The following is a 26,922-nucleotide window of genomic DNA, read 5'->3' on the forward strand; positions in this document are numbered from 1 at the left end:
CAGAGCCATCTCTGCCATCTGCCTGCAGCCTATAATTCAGCCTCCCAGCTGCGCGAGTGCTTGACTGCTCCGATTGTGAGGAGGGGAGATTACCGAGTGCAGCGCAGTGATTGGCAGGTGCCCCGTGGGCCCAGCTGTCCTGGTAGCAGGGGTGGGCTGCATGTGACACTGGGCTGCCCCATGAACACCCAGCTCCTCAGGCCTCCCTTAGCACCCGCTGTCACCCTTTACCTCCATCTTTCTTCAATCCCTGCTACTCCAAAGACAATGTGCACATCGGTCCCCCGAGAGAACGGTTGGAAATCAGATTCAGATTCCGGAGGTCTGGGAGGACCTGAAATTCTGCATTTCTTACAAGTCCCCAGGTGATGCTGATGCTGCTGGTCCTGGACCCACACTCTGAGGAGCAAATCTGGTGAGTTTACAAAGCGCTTTCATATGTGATCTCCCTGGGAGCTCATAACAGCCCTGTGGTAAGGTGGTGATGAAGAAGAACCTATCCTTCTCAATGCCTGAATGCAAGGCACTGCGCTCAGCACTTAATACATCTTATCTTATTTCATTCTCTCAACACCTCAGCAAAACACCTCCTTCTAGGCCGGGCAAGGTAGCTCACACCTCCCAGAACCTTGGGAGGCCTAGGCTGGCAGATCACTTGAGGTCAGGAGTTCGAGACCAGCCTGTCCAACAGGATGAAACTCTGTCTCTACTAAAAATGCAAAAATTAGCAGGTGTGGTGGTGGGCACCTGTAATCTCAGCTACTCAGGAGGCTGAGGTAGGAGAATCACTTGAACCTATGAGGTAGAGGTTGCAGTGAGCCGAGATCTCACCACTACACTCCAGCCTGGGCAATAGAGTGAGACTCTGTCTCAAACAAACAAAAAAAAACCCACCTCTTTCTAGAATTTCCAGATGGAAAAGAACCGAAGTTCTAAGATAGTGAAGTAACTTGACCAGAGTCACAAACCTATTGAGTGCTGGGGCTGGAAATGAAATTCATTTATTCTAACATGAGCCCCTCCCTCTCACATATAAAGTTGGCAAATATCAGAGGCTTTTAAGGAGTAAAGGTTGGCAGGGTGCCATGGCTCATGCCTGAAATTTCAGCACTCAAGTGGGTGGTTCACTTGAGTCAAGACTCACCTAGGCAATATAGCAAGACCCCCATGTCACAAAAAATACAAAAATCAAGCCCGGGCACGGTGGCTCACGCCTGTAATCCCAGCACTTTGAGAGGCTGAGGCAGGTGGATCACCTGATGCCAGGAGTTTGAGACCAGCCTGACCAACACAGAGAAACCCTGTCTCTACTAAAAATACAAAAAATTAACAGGTGTGGTGGCAGGCACCTGTAATCCCAGCTACTCCAGAGGCTGCAGCAGGAGAATCACTTGAACCTGGGAGGTGGAGGTTGTGGTGAGCCAAGATTGCACCATTGCACTCCAGCCTGGGCAACAAAAGCGAAACCCCATCCCAAAAATAATAATAATAATAATAATAATAATAATAATAATAAAATTAGCTGGGCATGGTGTTTTGTGCCTGTATTTCCAGTTATTTGGAAGACTGAGGTAGGAAGATCACTTGAGCCCAGAAGGTTGAGGCTGCAGTGAGCCGAGATTGTGCCACTGCACCCCAGCCTGGGTGACAGAGTGAGACCCTGTCTCTGTTTAAAAGAAGGGTCAAAAGAGCACATCTAGAGTCAGAGTGCACCTGTCCAAGAGCAGGGAGCCTGAACCCAGGATGCTTAGATTTGAATCCTAGTTTGGTCACTTTCTAACTCAGTGATCTTAAGCAACTTACCTAATCTCTCTGTGCCTCAGGTTTTTTTTTTTTTTCAACTGTGAAATGGGAATGATAACACTAAGGTTATTGTGAGGATTATATATATTAAGAAATTTCATTATATTTACCGTTATATTTATAATTTTCATAAAGCCCTAGTATCATCCATAATCCTAGCTATCTATCTACCTACCTACCTATGTACCTACTGAGAGAAAAAGATTCTAATGGTCTAGAATACAGCCATCCAAAGCACACAGCACACTGCTTGGCACATGGCAAGCTCTGATTGTCCGTCACCTGATGTCACCTGTGGCTGACAGCACTAATTCATCCCAGCATGCTTTCCCACAGAGCTCACTGGTGACCCAAAATTCTGTCTCCAGACAGTACTCCAGGCAGCTTCTGCCAAACCATCAGGTTTGCACTCAGATGAAATCCATGTCAGCTCGAAGTATTGTGCTGTAATGGAACTCAAATGCATGTTTCTGGCCCCCAAACCTGTACTCTTTTTACTACATCACTTCTGTTGGATTAAAAGCTTCTTCAAGGCCAGAAACTCTGAGTGTCCTATTCATGGTGCTATTCTGGCACCCGGCAAGGTCCCGGACACAGAGCCGATGCTCAAGTTACTACCACCAGATGAGTGCATGAGTGGACCAATGCATGAATGAATATGTCTTGCCCAGATATTGCTTTCCTCAAATATCTTTTTCCTACATGCTTGCCACAATATCCAACAGTGTCACCTAGAGAGCCAGTCCTTTGAGTTCTGCTGCCCATTTCCACTAAACTACCCAAAACCAGAAGGAAAGGATGTGTCCTGACTGGAATCTCTGAGGGGCAGTATTAGCCATGTCCTTTATTTTGTATATTCTTTGACATCTGGGGCCTTGCTGACCCTGGAGAGACTGCCCCTCCCAGGGTTAGCCAGTTCCTAGAGACAGCAAACGACTCTCCTACAAGCACATTTTTCAAATACAAACCAATCCGGAGCCCACATCCCCAATAACCCTTTTTATTAGGTTCTCATACTCCAAGCCACTATCCACCTGCCCTAATGATCCCAGGGCTGGGTATCAGACAACTAGGGAGAGTCACCATACCCCAGAGTCCCCAGAAATTACTCACACTAGCCCATCCTAAGCCTGCTTACCCTGCCTTACCTGCTCCTTCCCGCAGAAACTATAAAGGCTCTTCCTCACAGTGCCCCCCCACCCTCACCGCTGTAATCAACCTGGGCATTTTCAGGTGTGCATGCCCCACTCCCCATCGTGTTATGCGGCTCATGCTCCCCGCTTGGGAACTACGAATAATAAACCATCTTTTCCAGCAATTGTCTCCTGATCTGTTGGCCTTGCCAATACCTCAAATTTTCTATTAATATGCTCTATTTTAAAGCAAAGGCAGAGCAAAAGAGAATCCCCTTCCACGAAGCTTAAAATTTTATCTTTAATATGGAATCAACCTAAATGTCCATCAATAGATGAATGCATAAAGAAAATGTGGTACATAGACACAATGAAATATTATTCAGCCATAAAAAGGAATTAAATTCTGTCATTTGCTGCATGGATGGAACTGGAGGTCGTTCTGTTAAGTGAAATAAGCCAGGCACAGAAAGACAAACATTGCATGTTCCCATTTATATGTGGAAGCTAAAAACAAAACAAAACAATTGAACTCATAGAGATAGAGGGCAGAATGATGGTTGTTCCCTTTTTTTTTTGAAACAGTCTTGCTTGGTCACCAGACGCCAGACTGGAGTGCAGTGGAGCGACCTTGGCTCACTGCAGATGGTTTTCTTTTTATCCCCCTCTTCTCCACTACCTGGGAAAGGTAGTGGGAAGGAGAGGGGATAAAAAGGAAATGGCTAATGGGTACAAAAGTCCAGTTAGAAGGAATGAGATCTAGTGACTGGTAGCATAATAGGAGAACTACAGTTAACAATGATTTATTGTACATTTCAAAATAACCAAAGAGTAAGGCCAGGCGCAGTGGCTCATGCTTGTAATCCCAGCACTTTGGGAGGCCAAGGTGGGTAGATTGCTTGAGGTCAGGAGTTTGAGACCAGCCTGGCCAATGTGGCGAAATCTTGTAAAAAATACAAAAATTAGCCGGGCCTGGTGGTGCACGCCTATAATACCAGCTACTTTTGAGGCTGAGGCAGGGGAATCTCTTGAACCTAGGAGGCAGAGGTTGTAGTGATCTGAGATTGCGCCACTGTACTCCAGCCTGGGCGAAAGAGCGAGACTCCGTCTCAAAACAAACAAACAAAAAATAACTGAAGAGTGGAGTTGGAATGTTCCTAATACAAAGAAATGATGAATACTTGAGGTGATGGATATTTCAGTTACCCTGATTTGATCATTACACATTGTATACTTGTATCAAAATATCACACTTACCCTATACATATGTATAAGTATTGTGTACCCATAATAATTAAAAAATAAAATATTTTTTAAAATAAAGTTGTATCTTTAAGGTTCTATTCTAAATGTTTGTTTCCTCACCAAAATATATCAGTACCTATTTTCACAAGAAAGTAAATAATTCTAACAACATACTGTTGAGTAAAACCAATGCTTTAGAAGAGAAATCATGTTCGTTCTGGGGCTTTGAGTATACCTGGCACAGTGCTGAGCCACACTAGGGATAAATGTACCCAGGTTGGAAATTTGGCATGAACTCGTTTTACCAATTTGTATTTCAGAACAGATTAATTTTAAATGACTGTATTTAAAAGGCATTGGCACAGTGGAAGGGTTTAGATCTCATTAGTGCTTGGTGTCCGGGAAGGAGATTTGGGAAGAGCACAACAGTGAGATGTTCTTTGGGCAGCGTGCCGACATAGGTCCCTGGGTAGATATGGGTGGGAAAGAGAAAGGAACGAAAGGAAACTTCAGCTATTGCACAACTTGGCCAAATGCAGTCCCGTGCAAAAGGGGCAGGTGGTGGGAAGAGACCACAGGAGAAGGGAGCTGGGGTACAGAAGGAGGCTCCTGTAAGGAAGAGCTGCAAGCCAAGACTGGGCCAGGAGAAAAAGAACTGCCGGCAGCACCTGATTCCCTTGCCCTCAGTCTGGCGCTCTCCAAAGAGGATGAGCAGGGTGACCAGAAGCCGGCTGTCCACGTGAGGCCTGGATCACCAGTGACACTGAGGAGGGATGACCATCTCGCTGGACTTACATATGCCCCAGGCCTTCAGAGCCCAGCACAGGTTGCAGGAGAGGTAGAGAGGGTGAGGTAAAGGGGAAAAAAGGGCTCTCTCCCATTCAGATCGGGATTCTGCCTGACACAGAGGCTGCCCACGGCCCAGCAGTGCCTTCCACCCCTGCAGAAAACCTTGCTGCAATTCCTTCTTTATGGCCTCTGCCAAATGAAGCACAAACTTAACTACATCACCTCCCCGATAAGGTGTGGAGGGGGCTCGGGGCAGCGTGCTGGGCTTCTTCAGCCCCCTAATCTAATCACTGGCGTGGGTCATTTCAATTACGGACACCAGAGTGTGGTGGGGGGCGTGGCTGCTCGTAAAAGACTCCATGCTGTTGCTCAGCTAATTATGAAGCTCTTACTGTCTCCGCAGGTAAATAACTCAGGACTGAGCAGTTCCGGCTGCTGAGATGGAGTCTGAGCCAGGGAACAGGACAAGGTAGGCTAAGCTCGACAGGGCGATGGCCAAGGTGGAGCCCAGGGTCACAGATGGGCTTGCAGGGAAGAAGCTCAGTGTTTCTGGAGGGCTCTCTGCCCTGCGGAGACAATCCACCATGCAGGAATTGGTGGAGTGACTCGTTACCTTAAAACCCAAGCTCTCAAGTTTTCTGGAAGCCTCAGAGCCACAGGGCAGGATAAAACTTAGACTCCACCCACTTCTACTAACCTTCCCTTAAAATGTGTAATTAAATCTCTGAGAAGTGAGAGCATCTGGAGGATGAATTTTAGCAAGGGCGGGGTTCACTCTGGCTCCCCTCATGGCCCATCCAGGCTGGAAAGGCAGACCACAGGAGACGCAAAGTGGTTTAAAAGGTGAAAAGCTCAGCTAACTTGATCTTGGAGCTCCCGCTCCTCTAGGACAACTGCAGAAGGTGTGGTGGGTATCTTGGGAGGAAAGGGAGACCCTCTGTCACCTGATTATTGGCAATCCCCAAGGCTGCAGAGGCTCAGGGAGGTCATCAGAGCCCCATTCAGAAGTCATCTTATAATACAATTGAAGTCAGGCATGATGGCTCATGCCTGTAATCTTAGCACTTTGGGAGGCCAAGGCAGGTAGATCACCTGAGGTCAGGAGTTCGGGACCAGCCTGGCCAACATGGTGAAACCCCATCTCTACTAAAAATACAAAATTAGCTAAGTATGGTGGCGCATGCCTGTAGTCCCAGCTACTCAGGAGGCTGAGAAACAAGAATCGCTTGAACTTAGGAGGTGGAGGCTGCAGGGAGCCAAGATGACACCACGGCACTCCAGTCTGGGTGGGGCAACAGAGTGAAACTCTGTCTCAAAAAAAAAAAAGAAAAAGAAATATAATTGAGACAACCCAGTATAAAGGGGGAAGATCCCTGGAGAACCCCTTACCAGCCTGCACACTGGGAGAACAGGGTAGAGCCATGGAACATTCATGCCCTTTGCAGCGGGGAGGAGCCTGGCCTCTCTCTCCTGTTCTGGGGTGTGGTAACTGGGAATTCAATCTGTGAGGTGGGAAAACTGGCCAGCAGGTCTCTCCCTTTGCTGAGAGTCCCTGTTTCCATTTTTTTCTTCCTTTTCGTCCAGTAAATTCCATTTTTCTTGTTCTTCAAAATGTCTGCAAGCCTGATTTTTCATGGCTGTGTGACAAGGACCCTGTTTTTAGCTGAACTAAGGAGAAAGTTCTGCAACATCATGAACTGGGGCTGCCTGGCTAGCCTGGGACTGTGCTTAACTAAGTCTTTATTCTAGACATCAGTGAAGTCCCCAGAATTGGAGCTGTGATTTCTTGGCGAGTGCTGAAACCACCTTGGATTCTGGCAAAGAGCAGATGGTAGGCGCGTTCACAGCTGGGAGAATCCCATTTTTGCTCTGTTCCTCAGTTTCCTTTCTCTATGAAACAGGAATCATGAAATGTATGAACATTTGGAGGGGCTGAGCTAAAGCTGCTCTGCAAATAAGGGCTGCTGGCACCCCATATTCCTCCCACAACAGAGGGACACTATTCCAGGAAGAGGTCTGTAGTGCCATTTGTTCGTGATGTTGTTGAAGAAAAGAGTCAAACTCTGTAAAATATTGGAAGAGATGTATTCTGAGCCAAATATGAGAGACCGTGGCCAGTGACCCAGCCCCCAGGAGACCTGGAGAACTGTTAAATGCACGCTCTGAATGAAGAGACACCTCAAACAGGCTTTGTGTGAGCAACATGGCTGTTTATTCACCCAGGTGCAAGCAGGCTGAGTCTGAAAAGAGACTCAGCGCAGGGCTGTGGGATAGGAGTTGGTTTTGTAGGTTTGGGATAGGCAGTGGAAAGTTACAGAAGTTACAGTTCAGGGTGGTTTTTGCAAGCTGGGAGGGGGTGATAGGGTCTGGAGTCATGAGGTTGACCAAGGTCAGTTACAAAGTCCAATTGCCTTATCAGTTGAGGAGAGAATAAGGAACAATAGGAGAATGTCACAAAGTTAATTAGGCACTGCAGGGGTTGATCATTCTTCCCCTTTTTATGGTTTTCCAGTTACTTCAGACTTTCTAGTTCCAGGAACTCTCTGGAGTGTATGTGCAGTCACAGAGGTTACCATGCTGTCTACGGTGTGGTCAGTCAGCCTAAAAGACCTTACAAAAACATGTGCCCAAGGTAGTAAGGGCACAGCTTGGTTTGTGCATTTCAGGGAGACATGTGACATCAGTCAAATACATTTAAGATATATATTGGTTCCATCCAGAAAGGTGGGACTACTCAAAGCCAGTGGGACAGGGGGTTCCAGATCATAAGTAGATTTAATTTTTTCTGATTGTCAGTTGTTTAAAAGGGTTATTATCAATACAAAGAAATGTCTGGATTACAATAAGGGGTTGGGGAGACCAAAGTTTTTTTTTTTTTTTTTTTTTTTTTTTTTTTTTGAGACGAAGTTTCACTCATGTTACCCAGGCTGGAGTGCAATGGCACAATCTCGGCTCACCACAACCTCCGCCTCCTGGGTTCAGGCAATTCTCCTGCCTCAGCCTCCTGAGTAGCTGGGATTACAGGCACGCACCACCATGCCCAGCTAATTTTTTGTATTTTTAGTAGAGACGGGGTTTCACCATGTTGACCAGGATGGTCTCAATCTCTCGACCTCGTGATCCACCCGCCTCGGCCTCCCAAAGTGCTGGGATTACAGGCTTGAGCCACCACGCCCGGCCTTCGAGACCAAAGTTTTATCATGCAGATGAAACTTCCAGGTAGCAGGCTTCAGAGAGAATAGATTGTAAATGTTTCTTATCAGACTTAAGATCTGTGTTGATTTTTATGCTGATGCTGGTCAACATTTCCTGAATTCCAAAAGGGAGAGCATCATGAGGCATGTCTGACACCCGCTTTCAACATTGCCTGAACCAGTCTTTCAGGTTAACTTTGGGGTGTCCTCACTGAGAGAATGGAGTCCATTTGGATGGCTGGAGGGCCCTTAGAATTTTATTTTTGGTTTACGATGTCATTCCTTCAGAATGCAGATGTGACTCTGGGGCTTTCAATGAGTTCTGGGTTGCAGCTGAGATTAAGGCCATTTGGCACTAGACAGAGGAAGGGCACACTCGGACCAGCATGGTGGCTAGGTTTCACTCTGAAAGGGCTGCTTCTTAGAGGCTGATGGAAAGAATCTGGGCAATGTCGTCTGAGAATGGAACAAAGGTGAGCTGCATGTGAGATGGAATGGGAAGTCCCTTTGGCAACCCCTGCTACACAATTTCTCTGTAAGGAGGCAGGTAATGGCTTCAGCCTTGCCCTTTGCATCCTATAGTAGTGGTGCCACTGGGGGAGAACCAGAGTCCATGACTGGATTCTGATAGAGGGAGCTGGAAATCAGATCCCACACCAAAAACTCGAGACTGAGTCCATCTGTTGATGGCAAGCAGGTCTTATCTTTATTTTGTGAGGCATTATTTACTTTTCAGAGCACTATTCAATATAGTCTTTCATTTTGATCCTTATAACTCTGTGATAGCAGGTAAAATAAACATAATCAGTCCCAGTTTCAAATAAAGTAAGTTGAGGTCTGAGAAGTTAGGCTCATGGAGGTCCCTTGGCTAGATAATGACAGAGCCAGGACCATAATTGTCAGGAATCCTGACTTTTACACTGGTGCTTTCTCCAAGACATAGCTGGGAAGGAGAGAGACCCCACAGTGATGAGTTCACTGCAGGCCTTTTCCTCCTTTGCTCCTCTGTTAACTGGAGGAGGGAGTACAGAAAGCCAGAATAGACATGGATGGGAAGCTAAGGGGCCGTCGGGACCGTGATGCCTAACTGAGCACATCAAAGCAGAGGAGGCCAGCAGTAGAAAGCAGGAAGTGAGGAAGGAAACAGGTGGAGGTTTGCATGGACACTTCCTGTTCACAAACTTCTTATGTTCCTCATTTCATTAACAGCAGCAGTGGAATTTCATGGACAATTGGCGCTGAGCACTAACTGGGAGGTAATGAGAGAGGGGGATGCAGGTAAAGGCTGTTTGAATTTAAATTCTTTTTCTTCGGGGGATGGAGGGCGGCAGATTTTTTTAAAGGCAATTTTAGTGCTGGAAAAAGTTTCTCGCAAACAGCTTTTGGACTTTTGTATCCTCTGCTGACAGCATTAGGACTGATGACTATCACACAGCCCACTGTGTTCTACTCATTGACCTTTAGATGATGGCACCAGATGAGGGAGAGGGGAATGCCCAGAGACTGGGGGTCTGACATTGGATAGATTTTGCCTCTCAGACTTGGGAAAACACACTAGATACGTGTCCGCTATCAGCAGTGAGCTAGCATGAGTCTCCCTGCAATAGTTATTGCAGAATCACTATGATATAACACTCTTTACGGACCTGGGCATAGATGAGGCATTAAACCAGAAGGAGAAAATAGGATAACTATTCTAGGAGTGTGTCGATGATATGGCAAACCACAAACACACACAGGCATAAAACATTCAAAGAGAGAAGGATGTAAGGGGTCAGGTAAGACTACAGGTGGAGACGGGAGGAGTGGGGGTGATCTGGTGAAAAGGCTGCGGAGAAGAAGGCTGTTTTGAGCAGGGCTCTAGGACAGAGTTGAAATACAGATTGGCGAAGCAGCAGAAGAATGTGTCAGCTAGAAGTAGAAGCTTAGATAGAAATAAACCCCTTCCTGAGGAGGATGGCAAATGGGTTGGCTTGGCTGGGTTGAAGACTCTGTGATAGAAAACAATGCAAGAGGCAAAAAAAAAAAAAAAAAAGTCAAATACAAAATGAAGGCTATTTTGTGGAAGGATTGAATTCTAATCTTAGGATTCAGGTTATGAGGCCACAGGTAGGCTAATCAACATGTATTTGGCTACTGGAGAGTATAAGCTGGAAGTTGATTAGTTACCCAAGCGCCAGGTGAGCAGGCTCTCCTGTTCTGGATGGGTCTGTGGACATAGATGGGAAGCTAAGGGGCCATCAGGATTGTAATAGTTAATTTTATGTGTCAATATAGCTAGACCATGGTACACAGATCTTTAGTCAAACTCTATATGTTTCTGGGAGGGTAATTTTTAGATGAGATTAACACTTAAATCAGTAGACTTTGAGTACAGCAGATTACTGGCTATAGTGTGGGGGGGCCTCATCCAATCAGTTGAAGGCCTTATTAGTAAAAGACTCACCTTCCAGGAAGAAGAGGAAATTCTGCCACTTTTGGACTCAAACTGCAACTCTTCTCCAGGTCTCTAGCCTGCCAGCCTACTCTGCAGATTCTGGACTTGCTAAACCTCCAGAATCACATGAATGTTACAGGTTGAAATGTGTCCCCTCTGTCTGCTGCCCACCACCCCAAAATTCATATGTTGACATCCTAACCCCCAGTACCTCAGAATATGACTGTGTTTGAACATAGGGCCTTGAAAAAGTAATGAACGTTTAAAGAGGTCACTAGGATAGACCCTAAGCCAACATGACTGGTGCCCTTGTTAGAGGAGGAAATCTGAATGCAGAGATGAGCAGGCACAGAGGAAAGGTCATGTGAAAACAGCAAGAAGACAGCAGCCTGCAAGCCGAGGTGAGGGCTCAGAAAAAAACCACGTGTTGGCACTTTGATCTTGGGCTTCCTGCTTCCCAACTGGTGAGAAAATAAATCTCTCTTAAAGCCACTTAGTGTGTAATGTAGCTGACGAGTTCAGGGACAGTGGATTATAACTTACTTGAACCAAAGGACCATAGGCTATGCCTGTCCTCCCACCCGGTGCATTGCCCCTGGTGTGTGAACCAAATGATGTGCTAGACTGCACTTAGAAGCCTTGGCACCAGGGTTCTCTCTGTTGGGGATACACGGCTGCTGAAGAGGCACAGGAAGAAGGTGGCAGCAGTGGACTTAGCTGGCAAGTGGTAACAAGAGTCTCAAAAGGTGAGGGATACGGCAAGAAATTTATTATTTTATTTTATTTTATTTTTTTGAGATGGAATCTGGCTCTGTCACCCAGGCGTGAGTGCAGTGGCACAATCTCAGCCCACTGCAACCTCCACCTCCCAGGTTCAAGCAATTCTCATGCCTCAGCCTCCTGAGTAGCTGGGATTACAGGTGTGTGCCTCCATGCCCAGCTAATTTTTGTATTTTTAGTAGAGATGGGGTTTCACCATGTTGACAAGGCTGGTCTCGAACTCCTGACCTCAAATGATCCACCTGCCTTGGCCTCCCAAAGTGCTGAGATTACAGGCGTGGGCCCCTGAGCCCAGCCATGGTAGGAGTTTTATGCTCTAATTGGTTGGTACCAGGTTGACCATGGGAATCAAATCAAGTGAATAATAATCTGTGCTGACTTATTTAGAATTCTCTGGTGTACCTAACATAATGCCTAGGACTTAATCAATACTCAGTAAAGATTTTGTTGAATGAGTGACTGAATAAATGGCCAAGGCAGGGTGGGAAGATGGCACCATCTTATACTTAAAAAAAAACTGCTTAAGCATACATATAGGCATGTGTGTGCCTAGACATTTTCTGAAATTACTAACAGTGGTTACTTTGGGTGAGTGGACTGGGATAAGAAGGGAGGTTTACTTTTTTACCGTATACCTCATACTGTTTATACATTTTCATCATGAATGTATGATTCTTGGGTCACATAGCAGACTATTAGATATATGAACCTGGACTCAACAGAGAGGCAATGAAGGCGGATAGCTTTTTATTTCATGTTTTTGAGACAGGATCTTGCTCTGTTGCCCAGACTGGAGTGCAGTGGTGCAATCATGGCTCACTGCAACCTTGAAGCCCTGGGCTCAAGCAATCCTCCCACCTCAACTGAGACTACAGGCATGAGCCACTATGCCCAGCTATTTATTTATTTATTGGTAGAAATGGGGTCTCACGATGTTGCCCAGGTTTTTCTCAAACTTCTAGACTCAAGCAATCTCTATCCTCCTGCCGGGGCCTCCCAAAGCACTGGGACTATAGACAAGAGCCACCACACCCGATGCAGAAAGCTTTTTAACCCACTGTTACTCCCCTCCTCTCTCCCTTAAGCGCCAGCACAACTGTTGAGATCCGAACATTTCAGTCTTCACATGCCGCCCCACAGTGCCCAGAGGGAGCACAGGGTGACGGCGTAGAGCCCCAGCAGGAAAAGGTAGCTTCGGAAGAGCAGTTGGTCAAAGCGGCACAGGAGCGCCAGCCACTCTACCTCCTGTTGGTCTGTCTGCTCCTGAGTTTGGAGGTAGCTGCTGACAGATCGAAGCTGGGCCCAGACTTCCTTGAGGGTCCCTGACTGGGCCAGGTGCTCTCCATAGAGTGAGGACTCTGCGTGATGGAGGAAAACACCCTGGGTGAGCTAGGGACTACCAAGACCCACCTGGGCTTTCTTGTGAAGCTGATGGCCTCATCCTTCAAGGAAAGTTGTGGGTGGAACTGACCAGTGGGTTGGGTACTCTCCCCACCCGATTAGGGGAGGCAAGGCTATACTGCAGGAAGCCTCGGAGAACACGTCAGAGCTGTATTATATAACCAGGGTGTATGTGTGCTAGATCCGTTCAGGAGATTTTCCCCGCTAGAGGTCAGCCCAAATGGACTCAGTAGGAGCTTTAGGGGCTGGGATGGTTCTTATATTTGTTCACATTAAGCAACTAGAACCTAAATGGACATGAGTTCCGTGTGTGTGTGTGTGTGTGTGTGTGTGTGTGTGTGCATGTACAAGCCAGCACTTTACTATGCTGAAATAAATGGCTCAGTCACTTTGGGTAATTGGTTGAAATTGGGGATAAAAACAAACAATTCGAGCACTGTGGCCCACATCTGTGATCCCATGTCTGGGAGGCTGAGGTGGGCAGATCACCTGAGGTCATGAGTTTTAGACAAGTTTGGCCAACATGGTGAAACCCCATCTTTACTAAAAATACAAGAATTAGCCAGGCATGGTGGCGCATGCCTTTAGTCCCGGCTACTCGGGAGGCTGAGGCAGGAGAGTAGCTTGAGCCTGAGAGGCAGAGGCTGCAGTGAGCTGAGACCGCACCACTGCACTCAAGCCTGGGCAACACAGCAGGACTCCATCAAAACAAACAAAGAGCAACTGCGGGCCTGACCGTCAAGCCAAAATTAGGCTTTCAGCTGAGCGCAGTGGCTCACACCTGCAATCTCAGCACTTTGGGAGGCTGAGGAGGGAAGATCACCTGAGCATAGGAATTCGAGACCAGCCTGGGCAACATGGCGAAACCCCGTCTCAAAAAACCAAACCTAAACAACCAAAAAGCAACAAAATGAGACTTTCTAGAAAGCCAGCAGGAGACATCCTTCAGTCTCCAGAGAGAGCGTATAAAATGCCGTGCCCAGGCTAAGCAGCAGCTGTTTCAGATTTTTCACATAGGCCAACGTAATACCTAGTACATCACTTTGGAAATGAATTTTGAAGGCAATCAAGCCACACGGGAGAAACACAAGGCTCCTGACGCACCTGTTACCGCAGCACCCTGGGCCCTGGGCTCCACTCTGGGCACGTCAGCATTGGTGTCCCCTCGGAAGCACAAGAAGGGCTGATCCTGCCCACCATGCCGCTCACTGTGGAAGAGTCTGACCAACACGATGGACTTAGCTAAGCTGAGAACCAAGAAGGCCATGCAGACCATGAAGAAGTACCCTGAGAGAAGCCAGAAGAGGTGCAGTTAGCCCCCAGTCCAAAATGCAGCATCAGATGTTTTTTCCTTTAGGGACAGGGTCTGGCTCTATTGCCCAGGCTGGAGTGCAGTGGTACAATTATGGCTCACTGCAGCCTTAACCTATTGGGCTAAAGTGATTCTCCCACCTCAGCCTCCTGAATAGCTGGGACTACAGGCACACACCACCACACTAGGCTAAATTTTTTTATTTTTTTGTAGAGACAAGGCCTCACTATGTTGTCTTGAACTCTTGCATTCAAGCAATCCTCCCACCTCAGCCTCTCAAAGTGTTGTGATTACGGATATGGGCCACTGCACCTGGCCCTCTCCCCTCCCCTCCTCTCTCCCTCTCCCCTCCCCTCCCCTCTCCCTCCTTCTTTTTTTTGAGACAGGGTCTTGCTCTGTCACCCAGGCTGCAGCGCACTGGTGGGATTATAGCTCACTGCAGACTCAAACTTTTAGGCTCAAGCAATGCTCCTGCCTCAGCTTCCCGAAAAGCTGAAATCAATGCCTCGCTTTGGGTAATTGGTTGAAATTGGGGATAAAAACAAACAGGCTGGGTGTGGTGGCTCACACCTGTAATCCCAGCACTTTGGGAGGCCAAGGTGGGCTGATCGCCTGAGATCAGGAGTTCCAGACCAGCCTGGCCAACATGGTAAAACCTTGTCTCTACTAAAAATACAAAAATTAGCTGGGTGTGGTGGTACACGCCTGTAATCCCAGCTACTCAGGAGGCTGAGGCAGGAGAATTGCTTGAGCCCAGGGGGTGGAGGTTGCAGTGAGTACACACTGAATGCCCTGTTGATTTTTTAAATTCTTAGCAGAGATAAGGTCTCACTATGTTGCCTAGGCTGGTCTAGGCTGGTCTTGGACTCCTGAGCTCAAGTGATCCTCCCGCCTCGGCCTCCCAAAGTGTTGATATTTTAGGCGTGAGCCACTGCGCCTGGCCAGCATCAGATCTTTGACAGGTCATATAAGATGAGTGTCCAGTGACCCTGAGACTACTTACCAATCAGAGGGGTGCTCCCTGCACTCCGTGGCACCTGGTTGGACATGTTGACCCTGAAGACGGTGTAGCCCACCAGCACAGTGGTCTTGAACACAATCCTGGCTCGGCAGTTGAGTGGCAGGTAGAAGCTCCCCAGGTCCACCAGCATGAGAAAGATGCTGGGAATCAGCAGCTTCACGACATAGACGAGGGGGTGCCTGCGCATCACCACCTGGCCAGGGACAAGCAATCCGATGAAAAGAGAATCTAGGCCAGCAGGCTCAGATTTGGCTAAATTCACAGCCAGGAATGCTTTCTGAAGTCCCAACGTCTTTGCATAATGTGAAAAATTCTCTGTAATTTATCTTAGAAATATGTTTGAGTTTACTTTGTGGTTTAGAAAAGAGAAAAAATCCTTTAAGTTTTACATAGCGCTGTTATTAATAAATACAATAAGCAGCAGCAGCTGGTATTTACTTACCACTTGCTGTGTGCCAGGACCAGACTCAGTGGTTCATAAACTTAACTTATTCAGTCTTCACAACTTTAAGGCTGGGTATCATTAACTTCATTTTACAAAAGAGAAAACTGAGTTTCAAAGAGGTTGAATTCCTGGTTTAAACTCACACAGCTAGTAAGTGAGAAACTGTTTCAAAACTAAAATTTTCCTTCTGAAACCACTTATGCAATATATTGTATTACTTGTGTGTTTGTGTGTGGGATGGAATTTCCCTCTTGTCCAGGCTGGAGTGCAATGGCGCAATCTCAGCTCAACCTCCACCTCCCTGGCTCTCCTGCCTCAGCCTCTTGAGTAGCTGGGACTATAGGCACACACCACGATGCCTGGCTTTTTTGTATTTTTAGTAGAGATGGGGTTTTACCATGTTGGCCAGGCTGGTCTTGAACTCTTGGCCTCAGGTAGTACACCTGCCTCAGCCTCCCAAAGTGCTGGGATTACAGGCTTGAGCCACCGCACCCGGCCTATTGTATTACTTTTTGGTTTAATCTATCTCCTTAGCACCTGTGTGCCTATCATTCCCAACAGGAAAAATTGCACAGTTAAATTGGGAGGTTTGAAGAGGGCTCAATAAAGAGACTGTTTGCAAGGTGTGAGCAGGCTATAGGGAAACCACAAGATGTAGGGCAGACCCCAGGGCTTTTGGGGGACTGAGCGGGCTATTACCACCCTTAGGCCTGAAGGAGCCAAGAGCTGGAGTGGCGACTAGACCTGAAGAGAAAGCTGTGCAGAGGCTACCAGATAAGACCTGTGGCTTCTCTTAGCCTGCCTGGTGTTGCCTCCACTGGGAGGGAAATGGAGAGCCAAGTACCCCCACTCGCCCTCCTCCCTCCTCCCATCTCCTGCCACTACTTTCCCGGCCCGCCCTCTCTCCCCACTGGCCAAACATGACCAGGGGTCCCATCTTTGCAAGCCACAGCTCAGTCTCCAGGAGCACAGATGTGGAGGGGGAAGGAATGGGTCTCAGTGGGGGCCCCCTGAAGCTGTCCTGCTGGCCTGCACTGTGCTGACCACACAGAGCTGCTGGGTGGCTCTTGTAGCTTGGAATTTGTCATAAAACGACTATTGCTGCCATTCTTTTTTTGAGATGGAGTCTTGCACTGTCACCCAGATTGGAGTGCAATGGCGCCATCTCCACTTACTGCAACCTTCGCCTCCTGGGTTTAAGCAATTCTCCTGCTTCAGCATCTTGAGTAGCTGGGATTACAGGCTTGCGCCACCACACCTGGTAATTTTTTTGTATTTTTAGTAGAGACAAGGTTTCACTATGTTGGCCAGGCTGGTCTTGAACTCTTGACATCGTGATCCACTCACGTTGGCCTCCAAAAGTGCTGGGATTATAGTCGTGAGCCACTGCGCCCGGCCTTGTTGCCATTTTTTATACCTCACTTCTTTGAGATGATGATGGAAAGTGTATTTAATAAGCACATACTCTGTTCTCATCCTTCCTAAAGAGAAATGAGTGAACGGCAGGGCTGCTTCCCCACTATGGCCTGGATGCTCATCTCATCCCATCTCCGGGGTAATGATAATCCCCCAAGGGGCCAAAAATAAGACCTATCTTATAGTGCGTATTCAATAAATGTTTATAGAACAAATGAGTATTCCTGGGCCCTTTGCTGTTGGATTTGGACAAAAATAATATTTGAAATCTCCCATTTCTCTGATTCACCAAACAATGAACTGCTCACTACATGTCGGACAGTGTGCTGGACACTTTCACACATACGGTGTGATTTATTTAATCCTCGCTGCAAACTTGGTAGGTAATAGCCTCCACTTTATAGATTTTCAAAAGGAAAGCTCAGCCTCCTTAAGTGAGTAAGCTGAGTAAAGGACAGAGCTGGGATGTGCCCCCATGTCTCCCGATTCCAAGCTCCTTCCCAGGACAAGATAGCTACAACTCTTGGTCTCTGAGTTGGGTGCAGGGTTCTTCTTCATCCCCATCTCCCACTAGAGAAGAGCGGGAGGTGCTGGGGGAAGAGCTTGGCTGGGGGAGATGGAACATCACCTTGCTGATAAGAGTGGGGGCTCTCCAGCCATCGGGTCTGGGAGCACATCCCGACTCCGTGGAGCTTGGCAGGCCAGAGTGGTTTGGCAGATTGTCGTCTGGCTGTTGCCGTTCACATTAAACCATAATTGGCTGCAAATGCCTAAACCAGAGCGAAGCTCACTGCTTTGCAATAATTTGGTTAAAACACTTTTCTAATACATTCATTTCATCTCAATAATACCAAAAAAAGAAAAAGAAGAAAAGCAAACACATTTCTACCAAAGTGCCATCAACAAGAAAAGCAACAACAAAAATAACTGTCATCAGCCTGCCCCCTCTAGCTCCTGTCATCATGCAGGGACTGAGATGGCTGCGGGTAGGTGGGGGCAAGGAAGAGGGAGTCAAGTGGTCAGAGTCCATGGGGGTTTTGTGTTGTGGCCCACTCTGGGCTACTGGTGATCTGGCCTTGTGGGGTCAGAGTGAGGGGGTGACCATGCCTGCTGACTCTGGAGGGTAGAAATGGGAACGCTCCCTAGAGACTTCATGGCAGATACTACACGAAGGGGAAGAAAAATATAAGCAAAGTACAAGAAGTCATGTTGGTTAAGCAGAAAGAGCCCAGACTCAAAATCAAGAAGACAGGATGGGCGTGGTGGCTCACGCCTGCAATCCCAGCACTTTGGGAGGCCGAGACGGTAGATCACTTGAGGTCAGGTGTTTGAGACCAGCCTGACCAACATAGTCAAAGCCCATCTCTACTAAAAATACAAAAATCAACCAGGCGTGGTGGCACATGCCTGTAATCCCAGCTACTCAGGAGGCTGAGGCAGAAGAATGGCTTGAACCAGGGAAGTGGAAGTTGCAGTGAGCCGAGATCGTAACACTGCACTGTAGCCTAGGCAACAGAATAAGACTGTCTCAAAAAAAAAAAAATCAAGGAGTCAGAGCTCCAGAGCCGCTCAATTCCAGATGCCTGCACGTGCTAGTTTAAGTCCTCCTGGGTGATATAGTCAACCCCTCCATGCCTCAATTTCCTCCTTTTTCAAAAAGCAGTTTGCTTTTGCCTTGCTGAAAGTCTTGGGTACCACTGAGATGAGCAGCTCTGCGCTCTAAAGAATGTCCCTATGTCAAGAACACCTCTGTCAAGCTGTGATGTCCGTATGTCAAGCTGAGATGACACCTCTCTACCCAAAGGCTGATATGACAGCAAATCTAAGTCTGGGACAGAGCCGGACATGGGTGGTGCGGCCCCTCAAGGTCCCTGATTTCCAAGAAAGCACAGCTTTATCAGAACACATGTTCCCCGAGAAATCAGCTGAGGAAGAGGTGTGGGAAGAGCTGAGAGGTTAGGAGGTAGGCGGGCTTCCCGGATATGCAGCCTGTGTAGTCATACAGAGCCTGCTCTTGAAAGGACCCTGCACTTGGTTTAGTGCTCCACTGGTGCTATTTTGAAATTCTTAATACTGTTTGAATCAGGGGTCCTGCATTTTCATTTTTCACTAAGCCCTGCATATTACATAGCTGACCCTTTCAGAAAGATCGTTCTCACTGGATGTCAACAGTAAATGAAGGCAGAGGGAAAAGACTTAGGGACAAGGGTGGACAATTAGCTTCTGCTGTAACATAAAACAAAGACATCTCTGGACTTTTTTGGCCTTATAGAATCATAAAACTAGATAGCCTCCTGAGTAGCTGGGATTACAGGCGCCTGCCACCATGTCCAGCTGATTTTTGTATTTTTAGTAGAGACTGGTTTTGTGATGTTGGTCAGGCTGCTCTTGAACTCCTGCCTCTGCCTCCCAAAGTGCCAGGATTAAGGCATAAGCCACTACGCCAGGCTAGGATTAATTTCTCTGCAAACCCAGTGCAGCCTAAAGAAACTCTAATTTCATCACATAGTTTTCAGAAGTTTGTTGTTTATCTCATTAGATCAACAGAGCCCTTTACTCCTTTGTTCAATAAACATTAATTGAGCTTGAAGAGGCTGTCTGGTACTATCCTAAATACTGAAATTAGTACCATTAATAAGACAGTTCCCTGCCCTTACCCCATCTTGTAGGATCAGGAACCAGATTCTGATGATTGAGTGTTTCACAAATCTGTTGAGGGAGAGAAATTTTGCCCCAGAATGGGCCATAATCGGGGTCCATACCTGCTTTAGCTAATCTAAACAATGAGACTTGGGACTTTTCGAGTTTATATTTAGACGATATTTTGGACTTAGAGTTGACACTGGAATTATGCTAGGTTAAACTTTGGGGGATGTTGGGATGGAGCTGGATGTATTTAACACATGGAGCAGAAGTGAATCTCGCGTGGCAGTCTCTACTAGGTTGAAAAGGGCCCCCAAGAATTCATGTCTTTCCCGGAACCTCAGAAGGCGACCTTATTTGGAAATGAGATCACTGAAGATGCATTAGAGTAACATGAGGTCACACGGGAGTAGGGTGGGCTCTTAGTCCGATGTGACTGGAGTTATGATAAGAAGAGAAGAGACACACAAGAAGGCTGCTTGAAGATGGAGGCAGAGGTGCATCTACCAGCCAAGGAACATCACGTGTTCCTGGCAACCACCAGGGGCCAGCGGACAGGCAAGGAGCAGAATGCCCAGAAGAATCTAACCCTGCCCAAGTCTTGATTTCAGATTTACAGCCTGCACAACTGCAAGAACATGTGCTTCTGTCGTTTTGAGCCACCCAGTTTGGGGCACTGTGTTAGGGTAGCCTTGTAACACCAATACACATGACTGGCCCAGTAATGCACAGTGGACGAATGACAAAGAACGGACTGGAACCTTCTGCACTGCCTTTAGTTGTGTATCAGCATGATATAGGATTAGGCATATAGTTTCTGGAGTCAAGTTGCCTGGGTTCAAGTCCAGGCTCCACCAGTCACCTTGAAGCCTCCTGTAAGTTACTTAACTTCTCTGCACCTGAATTCATCTATTTGTAAAATTGCAGATGCTTGGAGCACCCATCTCCTGGGGATGTGACAATTACAGGTACAAACTCTTAAAATGGTGCCTGGCATAGAGTAAGTGCTCAGCTTTGTGATTAGTGCTATTATGTCTCCCTGGGCAGATTTTTGGGATCTGTCATAGCTGTCAGGAGCCTTCATTTATTCATCTTTATGTCCTAAGTGTTCACCATGGACCCTGGCACATGATAAGAACTCTAAAGATGTTCACCAAATTGTACCGGAGTCTGGTCGTAATGCTACTTTTAGTTCCAATGCAATGGGAGTGTGGAGTTAGCCCAAAGAGGGGCTATCCTCTTGAGGTCAGTCTTTCTCAGGGCTGCCTCTCTGCAGATCATGCAAGAAGCAGTGACTCCTGCTTCTGCTGAGGAGAAGGCATGTCACCTGCTCAGTGAGACACTGCTCTCTGCAAAACTGCCCCTACCCACAGACCATCATTTCTAATGGACTAAAGGAGCTGGTGCCTTTAAATTCCACAGAAAGGGAAGAAAAAGCACTTTAGTTTCAGTCCATGTTCCCCATTAGACACCCTTCAGGTGTTAGCAATATTATGCCACAATTTCATTATCCATTAAAGCCAGGTAATAATAAGTACACAAAGGTATTTGGAGCCTATTGATGTTAATGAAAGAGATGAATCTAATTCAGAATGTGTGTGTGGAGAGCTCCTTGGAGATGGAATAGGCCCCAAGGTTAGCCTCTAATTGCCTCCTTGATGGTAGACCCCACCAGTACTCAATTTTGCATGACCGTCTTTATGACATAGTTGGAATTTTGACTCCCAGACTCCGCTTCATACAGAAGCCCATTTTCCTCCTCTCCAAAGCCCCTCCCAGCATTCCCAACTCTGAAAGAACAGGAAAGTTGCTGCCATTTAGGCACCGGAGTCAGAGTTGCTTGCATCTGGACTATGGGCTGTGCTGGATTAGCAGGAAGTCAGTCTGTGATTCCCAAATCACTTGAGTGACCCAGAAAAAATATCTAGGACTCTAAATTCTCTCTGTCTCTCTCTCATATGATCTGCTGGCATTTAGAAGGATCTGGATCTTCTGTCAAGTTTATGAGCTGCATTCAATAACTATCTCAACAAAGTTACTCTACCTAATCTAGAAAGGAAAATTATAAGAGAAAAAGAGGCTAAATGGAGTGACTTTCTTTCCCAAATGTCCCTTTGCATTTTCTAGGACACCCTGTGGGCACCCCAATTCCTGCCCAAATGAACACTTTACTTGGTGTGAAGATATCCGTGGTTGGGCTTGGTTTAGTTTCCACAGCTGTCCACCCTTTTCCATCCAACACGAGTTTCTAAATTGTATTCCTGCCTCCTCCCACTTCTACCCTCATTCTTTAAAGACAAAGAAAAAAAAACTGCCATGCAGAATCAAAAGCTCACCCTACTGTTTCTGGGAACCAGCACCTCCAATAACATATTGGAGGAAACCTCCCCTCCCATGGCTGCTGGACCAAGTCCCAGGTGGCACACAGACATTTTTGTAGGAAGAAGTGCCTGTGTTCTGGGCCCCCTGTGGAATGTAGCCTGACTCCAAAGCATCCATGGCGTCCTCTGATAAACAATTCATGTCCCGAAGTCGGCAGCTATGATTGCATATTAGCTGAAACTCATGGGGCATCCGGAGGACTTGATCTAGTATAAATGGCAGCAGTGTACCTCAGGCCAAGGGCAATGATGAACTTAGAATAGATCATTGCTTCTCCTGCCTGCCCTACCTGTCCCCAACCTCCTGCTGGGCAGCCTGGACTGAGACGCAGTTGGCAATTAGATTAAGAGGAAATGGTCTTTTGCTATCAGGACCCTGGCAGGCCCAGTGTTGACACAGAATCAGGCCCTGAATTTCACATCATTGGCCAAGGGCTATTAAAGAAAACCCAGGTGACTTGGTTGATAAGTTCAGAGTGGGATGTCTGGTATGGAGTAAGAGAATACAATGAGCCTGGGCACCGTGCACAGAGCAGAAATGGGGAGCCATGGAGACTGAACGTGGTTGGGAAGCAGAGAACCGTGATTGTCCCTGAATCCACTTTTAGTCTTTCTAAAGCTACAGAATTGCTCCTGAATCTGAATTCCTGCCCCACCAAATATGACTCTACTCAGGATTCTCTCCCTACTGTGCTCCTGAGGACAGGCAGAAGCCAGCCTTGCTACAGATAACCCACATTCACCCTTAGGGCAGAGGGACCCATGGAAATGTTCCAAGAGCATGAAATCAAATCACACCTGCCTCCAGCACACTTCCACTTCAACACGTGCCCAGGGAGGAAGCATGGCAATGAGGAGAGCAGAGGAACCAGACCATGGTTCTGAGATCCAGGGATGCCTCCCCTCCATTAAACAAACTTTTATCTGTCTCTGTTCATCATAATTAAAATGGAGATAGTATACAGAAAACCTTCAGCTGCTATGAACGAATCAACATTTAGGATGAAGGAGGGTGACATGTAACTACAAATATTAGCTGCTCTATGGAGAGAGAGAGAATGTGTGTGTGTGCGTGTGCACATGTGTGCTTGTGCATGCAAGCACACGCCCTTGTTTACCTGCCCCGTCTCTCGCCCGTGTTTGTCTCCTTCGTGTAGTGTAGGTAATGGTGTGTGCAGTGTTCTCAGGAGCGCCTGGTAGGTGACTGTGTTCCACCTTGCATGTGCTACTCCTTCACATTTCCCTTTAATGCTCTCCATTATTCGGGCTGCATTAATAATGTTTGCAGGCTGATATCTTTAAAATTAATGAGGTGTTTACTCCTAGCCAAGAAACTCATTGAAATTTAAAAAAAAAAAAAAGCTTGCTTGCTTTCCTTCCCTTTTCCTCACAAGAAAAGTGGACAAACAGGCCACAATGCAAGTTAAAACCAAGCAGAATTCTAGGCAAGAACCCAAAGCCCACCAGCAGGAGGGTATGAGTTGCAGTTAGCTACTAGCCAGCATTATACATCACTCAGGTTCAAACTACGACTGTGTCTCAGAGGCCCAGATTTAACAAGAGCCTTGCTGGAAAGCTGTATACACCTTTAACCAATGGAGGGATACTTGTAACCTCAATAATTGTTTGTTTGTTTGTTTGTTTGTTTGTTTTTTGAGACAGAGTCTTGCTCTGTCCTCCAGGCTGGAGTGCAGTGCTGGGATCTTGGCTCACTGCAACCTCCACCTCCCAGGTTCAAGTAATTCTCATGCCTCAGCCTCCCAAGTATCTGGGATTACAGGTGCATACCATTACGCCTGGCAAATTTTTTAATTTTTAGTAAAGACAAGGTTTACCATGTTGGCCAGGCTGGTCTCGAACTCCTGACCTCAAACGATCCACCCGCCTTGGCCTCCCAAAGTTCTGGGATTATAGGTGTGAGCCACTGCACTCGGCCAATAATAGTTAATTTCATCACCGCCCCTTAGTATATCCATTGTACCACAGCACTTTACTCTAAATTTTCCTTCTTATTCCAAAGATATGTTTTTAGGATAATTCATCTTGTGTGCAATTCTGACCTACCTGTGGTTTCTGTTTTTCAACTGAATCCATTACTTGGCATGAAGGACCACCCTCCCCTCATCACCACCACTAGCTGACTTTTTTGCAGAAAAGAAGAATGCACTGCTGAATACTAATGATGTAGCTTACCAGTTGTGTGAAACTTGCTGCGACCACACGTCAGAACAGTTTCCTAGGGAGCCAAAGAAGGGAGAATGGCTGCCCCTGAGTACAAATCAGCAGGCTTCATTCTCCTGCATCCTACCATTCTCCAATTTCATGCCGGACAAATTTCCCTATGAACAATGCAGCCTAGGGCATTCCCAGGGGTGCATCAGAGAAGTGTGGATTCCCACCATAATTTTGAGGGGAGTAATTGTTGCCTCTGATTCAGAAGCTACCAGTGGTCTCTCTGGATCTTATCGGCTAATCCCTTAAGATATTCAAGTTAATAATATTATCATATTATGTATCTGCATCTGGAATTAGTTGATAATTTACTCAATTTAAAAAAATAGGACAATAATGTTGATGAGAAAGTCTTCCCATTTGTTGTTGTTGTTGTGTGTGGGTTTGTCTGTGTTTTCCCTGAGTAGCAGTTAGAAGCCAGAATGTGAGTATGTGTTGAAATACCTCCTGCTGCAGAGGGTGCTTCAGGCCTCTGATGTCTGAATACCCTCCTCTCGTGTTATCCTGCAGGGGCCCAGCATCTCCCACTGAATCTCTGCTCTTGAGATGCTGGAATGCGGGTGGATATTCAGAGCCCGCTGAAGTCCCTGTTCTTGAGTGATAATGAATGAGAACATGCAATAGAGCAGATATTCCTCGGCCCAAGAGACAAGGCCAAAGGCTGTGGAGAAGCAGGCAACAGGGACAGGAAGGAAAGAACCTACATTAAACTGAATCCGTGCAAATTCTCCAGTGCTGCTCTGCAGGATGCTGTATGCGGAGGACACGGAAAGAAGTTCCCACTCACTGTCATTCAAATACGCCTTTTTGTCATGCTTAATGTCTTCTGGGCTCCTCAGAAAGGCCAGGTCTACATCTTCCACTGCAAACAACAGGAACAATTGACTTTCCCAGAGAGAAAGAGATGCCAACATCAACCCACTTTCCCAAATTCAAATTTCTCCCAATTTGAATTCCTTTTTCTCCTGCCCCCTCTAGGCACAGTCTCATTGGCCTTATTTGAATTAGACGGTAGGAAAGGGGAATGAAATTATTCAAGTCATTTAAGGCTTGGAATCCACTCTCTATAGAATGATGGAGCTTGCCTGAGATTTGTATAACATTATCCCTGGCAGTGGAGGCCTAACATTGTGTTTCCAGAACAACTGCAGCAGTGGGCTACAGCATCATACTCGGCCTGAATTACAGCAGAGCCAAAAAAACTGCAAGAAGAGATTTTGATTTTTAAATAGCCAATTATCTGCAAGACTAAAATAGACCTGAAGATAATATAATATCATTTCACCTACATGCACCAACCTAGCATTGATGTGTATCTCTTGTGGTTTACCTGTATGCAAAATGCTATTGAAGGTTAGGCTGCAATTCTGGACATCAAATGGAAAAGCGTATGTCTCTAAACTGCATGCGGAGACCACCCGGATGGGCTTAGAGTTCTCAATGGTCCCAGATGAGTTCACATAAACATAGGGAAGGTCAGGGGATCTTTCAATGTCCACACTACATGAAACACAAGAGAACTTGTTGTCACAGAGAGGACGTTAGTCATTTCAAAACATAGACAAGCTGATTAGGAGATGGTAGTGACCATGAGACCCGGGACCAGCCTAGCCCTGCAGAAACAGAATTGCATTTTCCATGAGATGATTCACCCTGGCAAAGAGGAGCTTTTCAGTGACAGCCTCATAAGTTAACTCATTTGCTGCTATAACGACATAGACGTAATGGGTAACCTCAACATTAGTAACCAGATCTGTATCTTAAATAATGACAACACACGGCACTTCTAACCTGAATACTCCCAACAATATGTTCCCCTTCAGCTTGAGAAGCAAAAATTAGCAACACTGACTGAACGTAAGCAGCAACTGGCCTGACTATTCCAAGCAGTCTAAACCCCACAGAAATACACACTGGCACACTTACAACTCATTGATGATGATATCGGGGGCCCAGATGGCACTTAGAGGAAGGGAGATCTCTCTAACCTCATCAAACATGCTGGAGTTCCAGGATAAAAATTCATCATTCCAGACCTGTTAGGAGTAGCAAAAAAAAAAAAAAAAAAAAAAGTATCAAAATGGAGCAACGTCTGCCTCAATAAAGAACTAAAGAGACATGTGATTAATAATCCAATTTATCAGGCTCTTGGTTTTATCTGTTAGGAGAGAGACATCCCACCTGAATCCTAAAGATGGTAGTCCCAACTAGAAACCAGGGCCATACATCCTAAATGAATTATAATAAATTAGGTCTGCTGCAGATCTAAGGAACTATAAATGCAAAGATAATACCTATTTCTTAAATAATTATATTTTGCAGCAAATTCAGATCAGGAGTCCTGTATGTTTAGAAGGAAAAATAATTATTTACCTCTCGGTACCATACACTCGTCTTTAATATTTGATTCTCTGCATCCTGCAAAGCAAAAAGAAAATCAACACCAAATCCTAGATTGTCAATAAATCAAAGGCCAATTCAGTAGTATGGCAATTCAGAGGAAGAAAATCAAATCTAACCAAATAATGCTGATATTAAAAACATTACCTAGACTCTTCAATACCTAGGTAGTCTCGGTTCTTACCATGCACAGCTGTCGCTGTGAGCTTTACTATATTATCTATGACAAAATGGCACTTTGCCTGCCTTTGACATCTTGAATGATTTGCTAATCTCTTTCCACTCTAATT

The 26,922-nt window shown here is 46.4% G+C and overlaps 1 protein-coding gene across 1 annotated transcript in view; it reads right to left on the minus strand.

The window, feature by feature from the left end:
* Positions 1 to 12,434: 12,434 nt before the first annotated feature.
* The window catches only part of HTR3B (5-hydroxytryptamine receptor 3B), a 40,781-nt gene continuing 26,293 nt past the window's right edge, over positions 12,435 to 26,922 (minus strand). Inside the window, exons 3-9 of the mRNA XM_032285484.1 lie at positions 26,606 to 26,650; positions 26,159 to 26,268; positions 25,563 to 25,732; positions 24,937 to 25,094; positions 15,098 to 15,308; positions 13,887 to 14,069; positions 12,435 to 12,739 (exon numbers count right to left, since the gene is read on the minus strand). Of these exons, the coding sequence (XP_032141375.1) occupies positions 12,504 to 12,739; positions 13,887 to 14,069; positions 15,098 to 15,308; positions 24,937 to 25,094; positions 25,563 to 25,732; positions 26,159 to 26,268; positions 26,606 to 26,650 (1,113 nt within the window). The 3' untranslated portion in view covers positions 12,435 to 12,503. The remainder of the gene's footprint in view (positions 12,740 to 13,886; positions 14,070 to 15,097; positions 15,309 to 24,936; positions 25,095 to 25,562; positions 25,733 to 26,158; positions 26,269 to 26,605; positions 26,651 to 26,922) is intronic.

The sequence above is a fragment of the Sapajus apella genome, unplaced genomic scaffold (assembly GCF_009761245.1).
Source record: "Sapajus apella isolate SASKATOON/1434 unplaced genomic scaffold, GSC_monkey_1.0 scaffold16, whole genome shotgun sequence".
In the NCBI taxonomy this organism is placed as follows: Eukaryota; Metazoa; Chordata; class Mammalia; order Primates; family Cebidae; genus Sapajus; species Sapajus apella.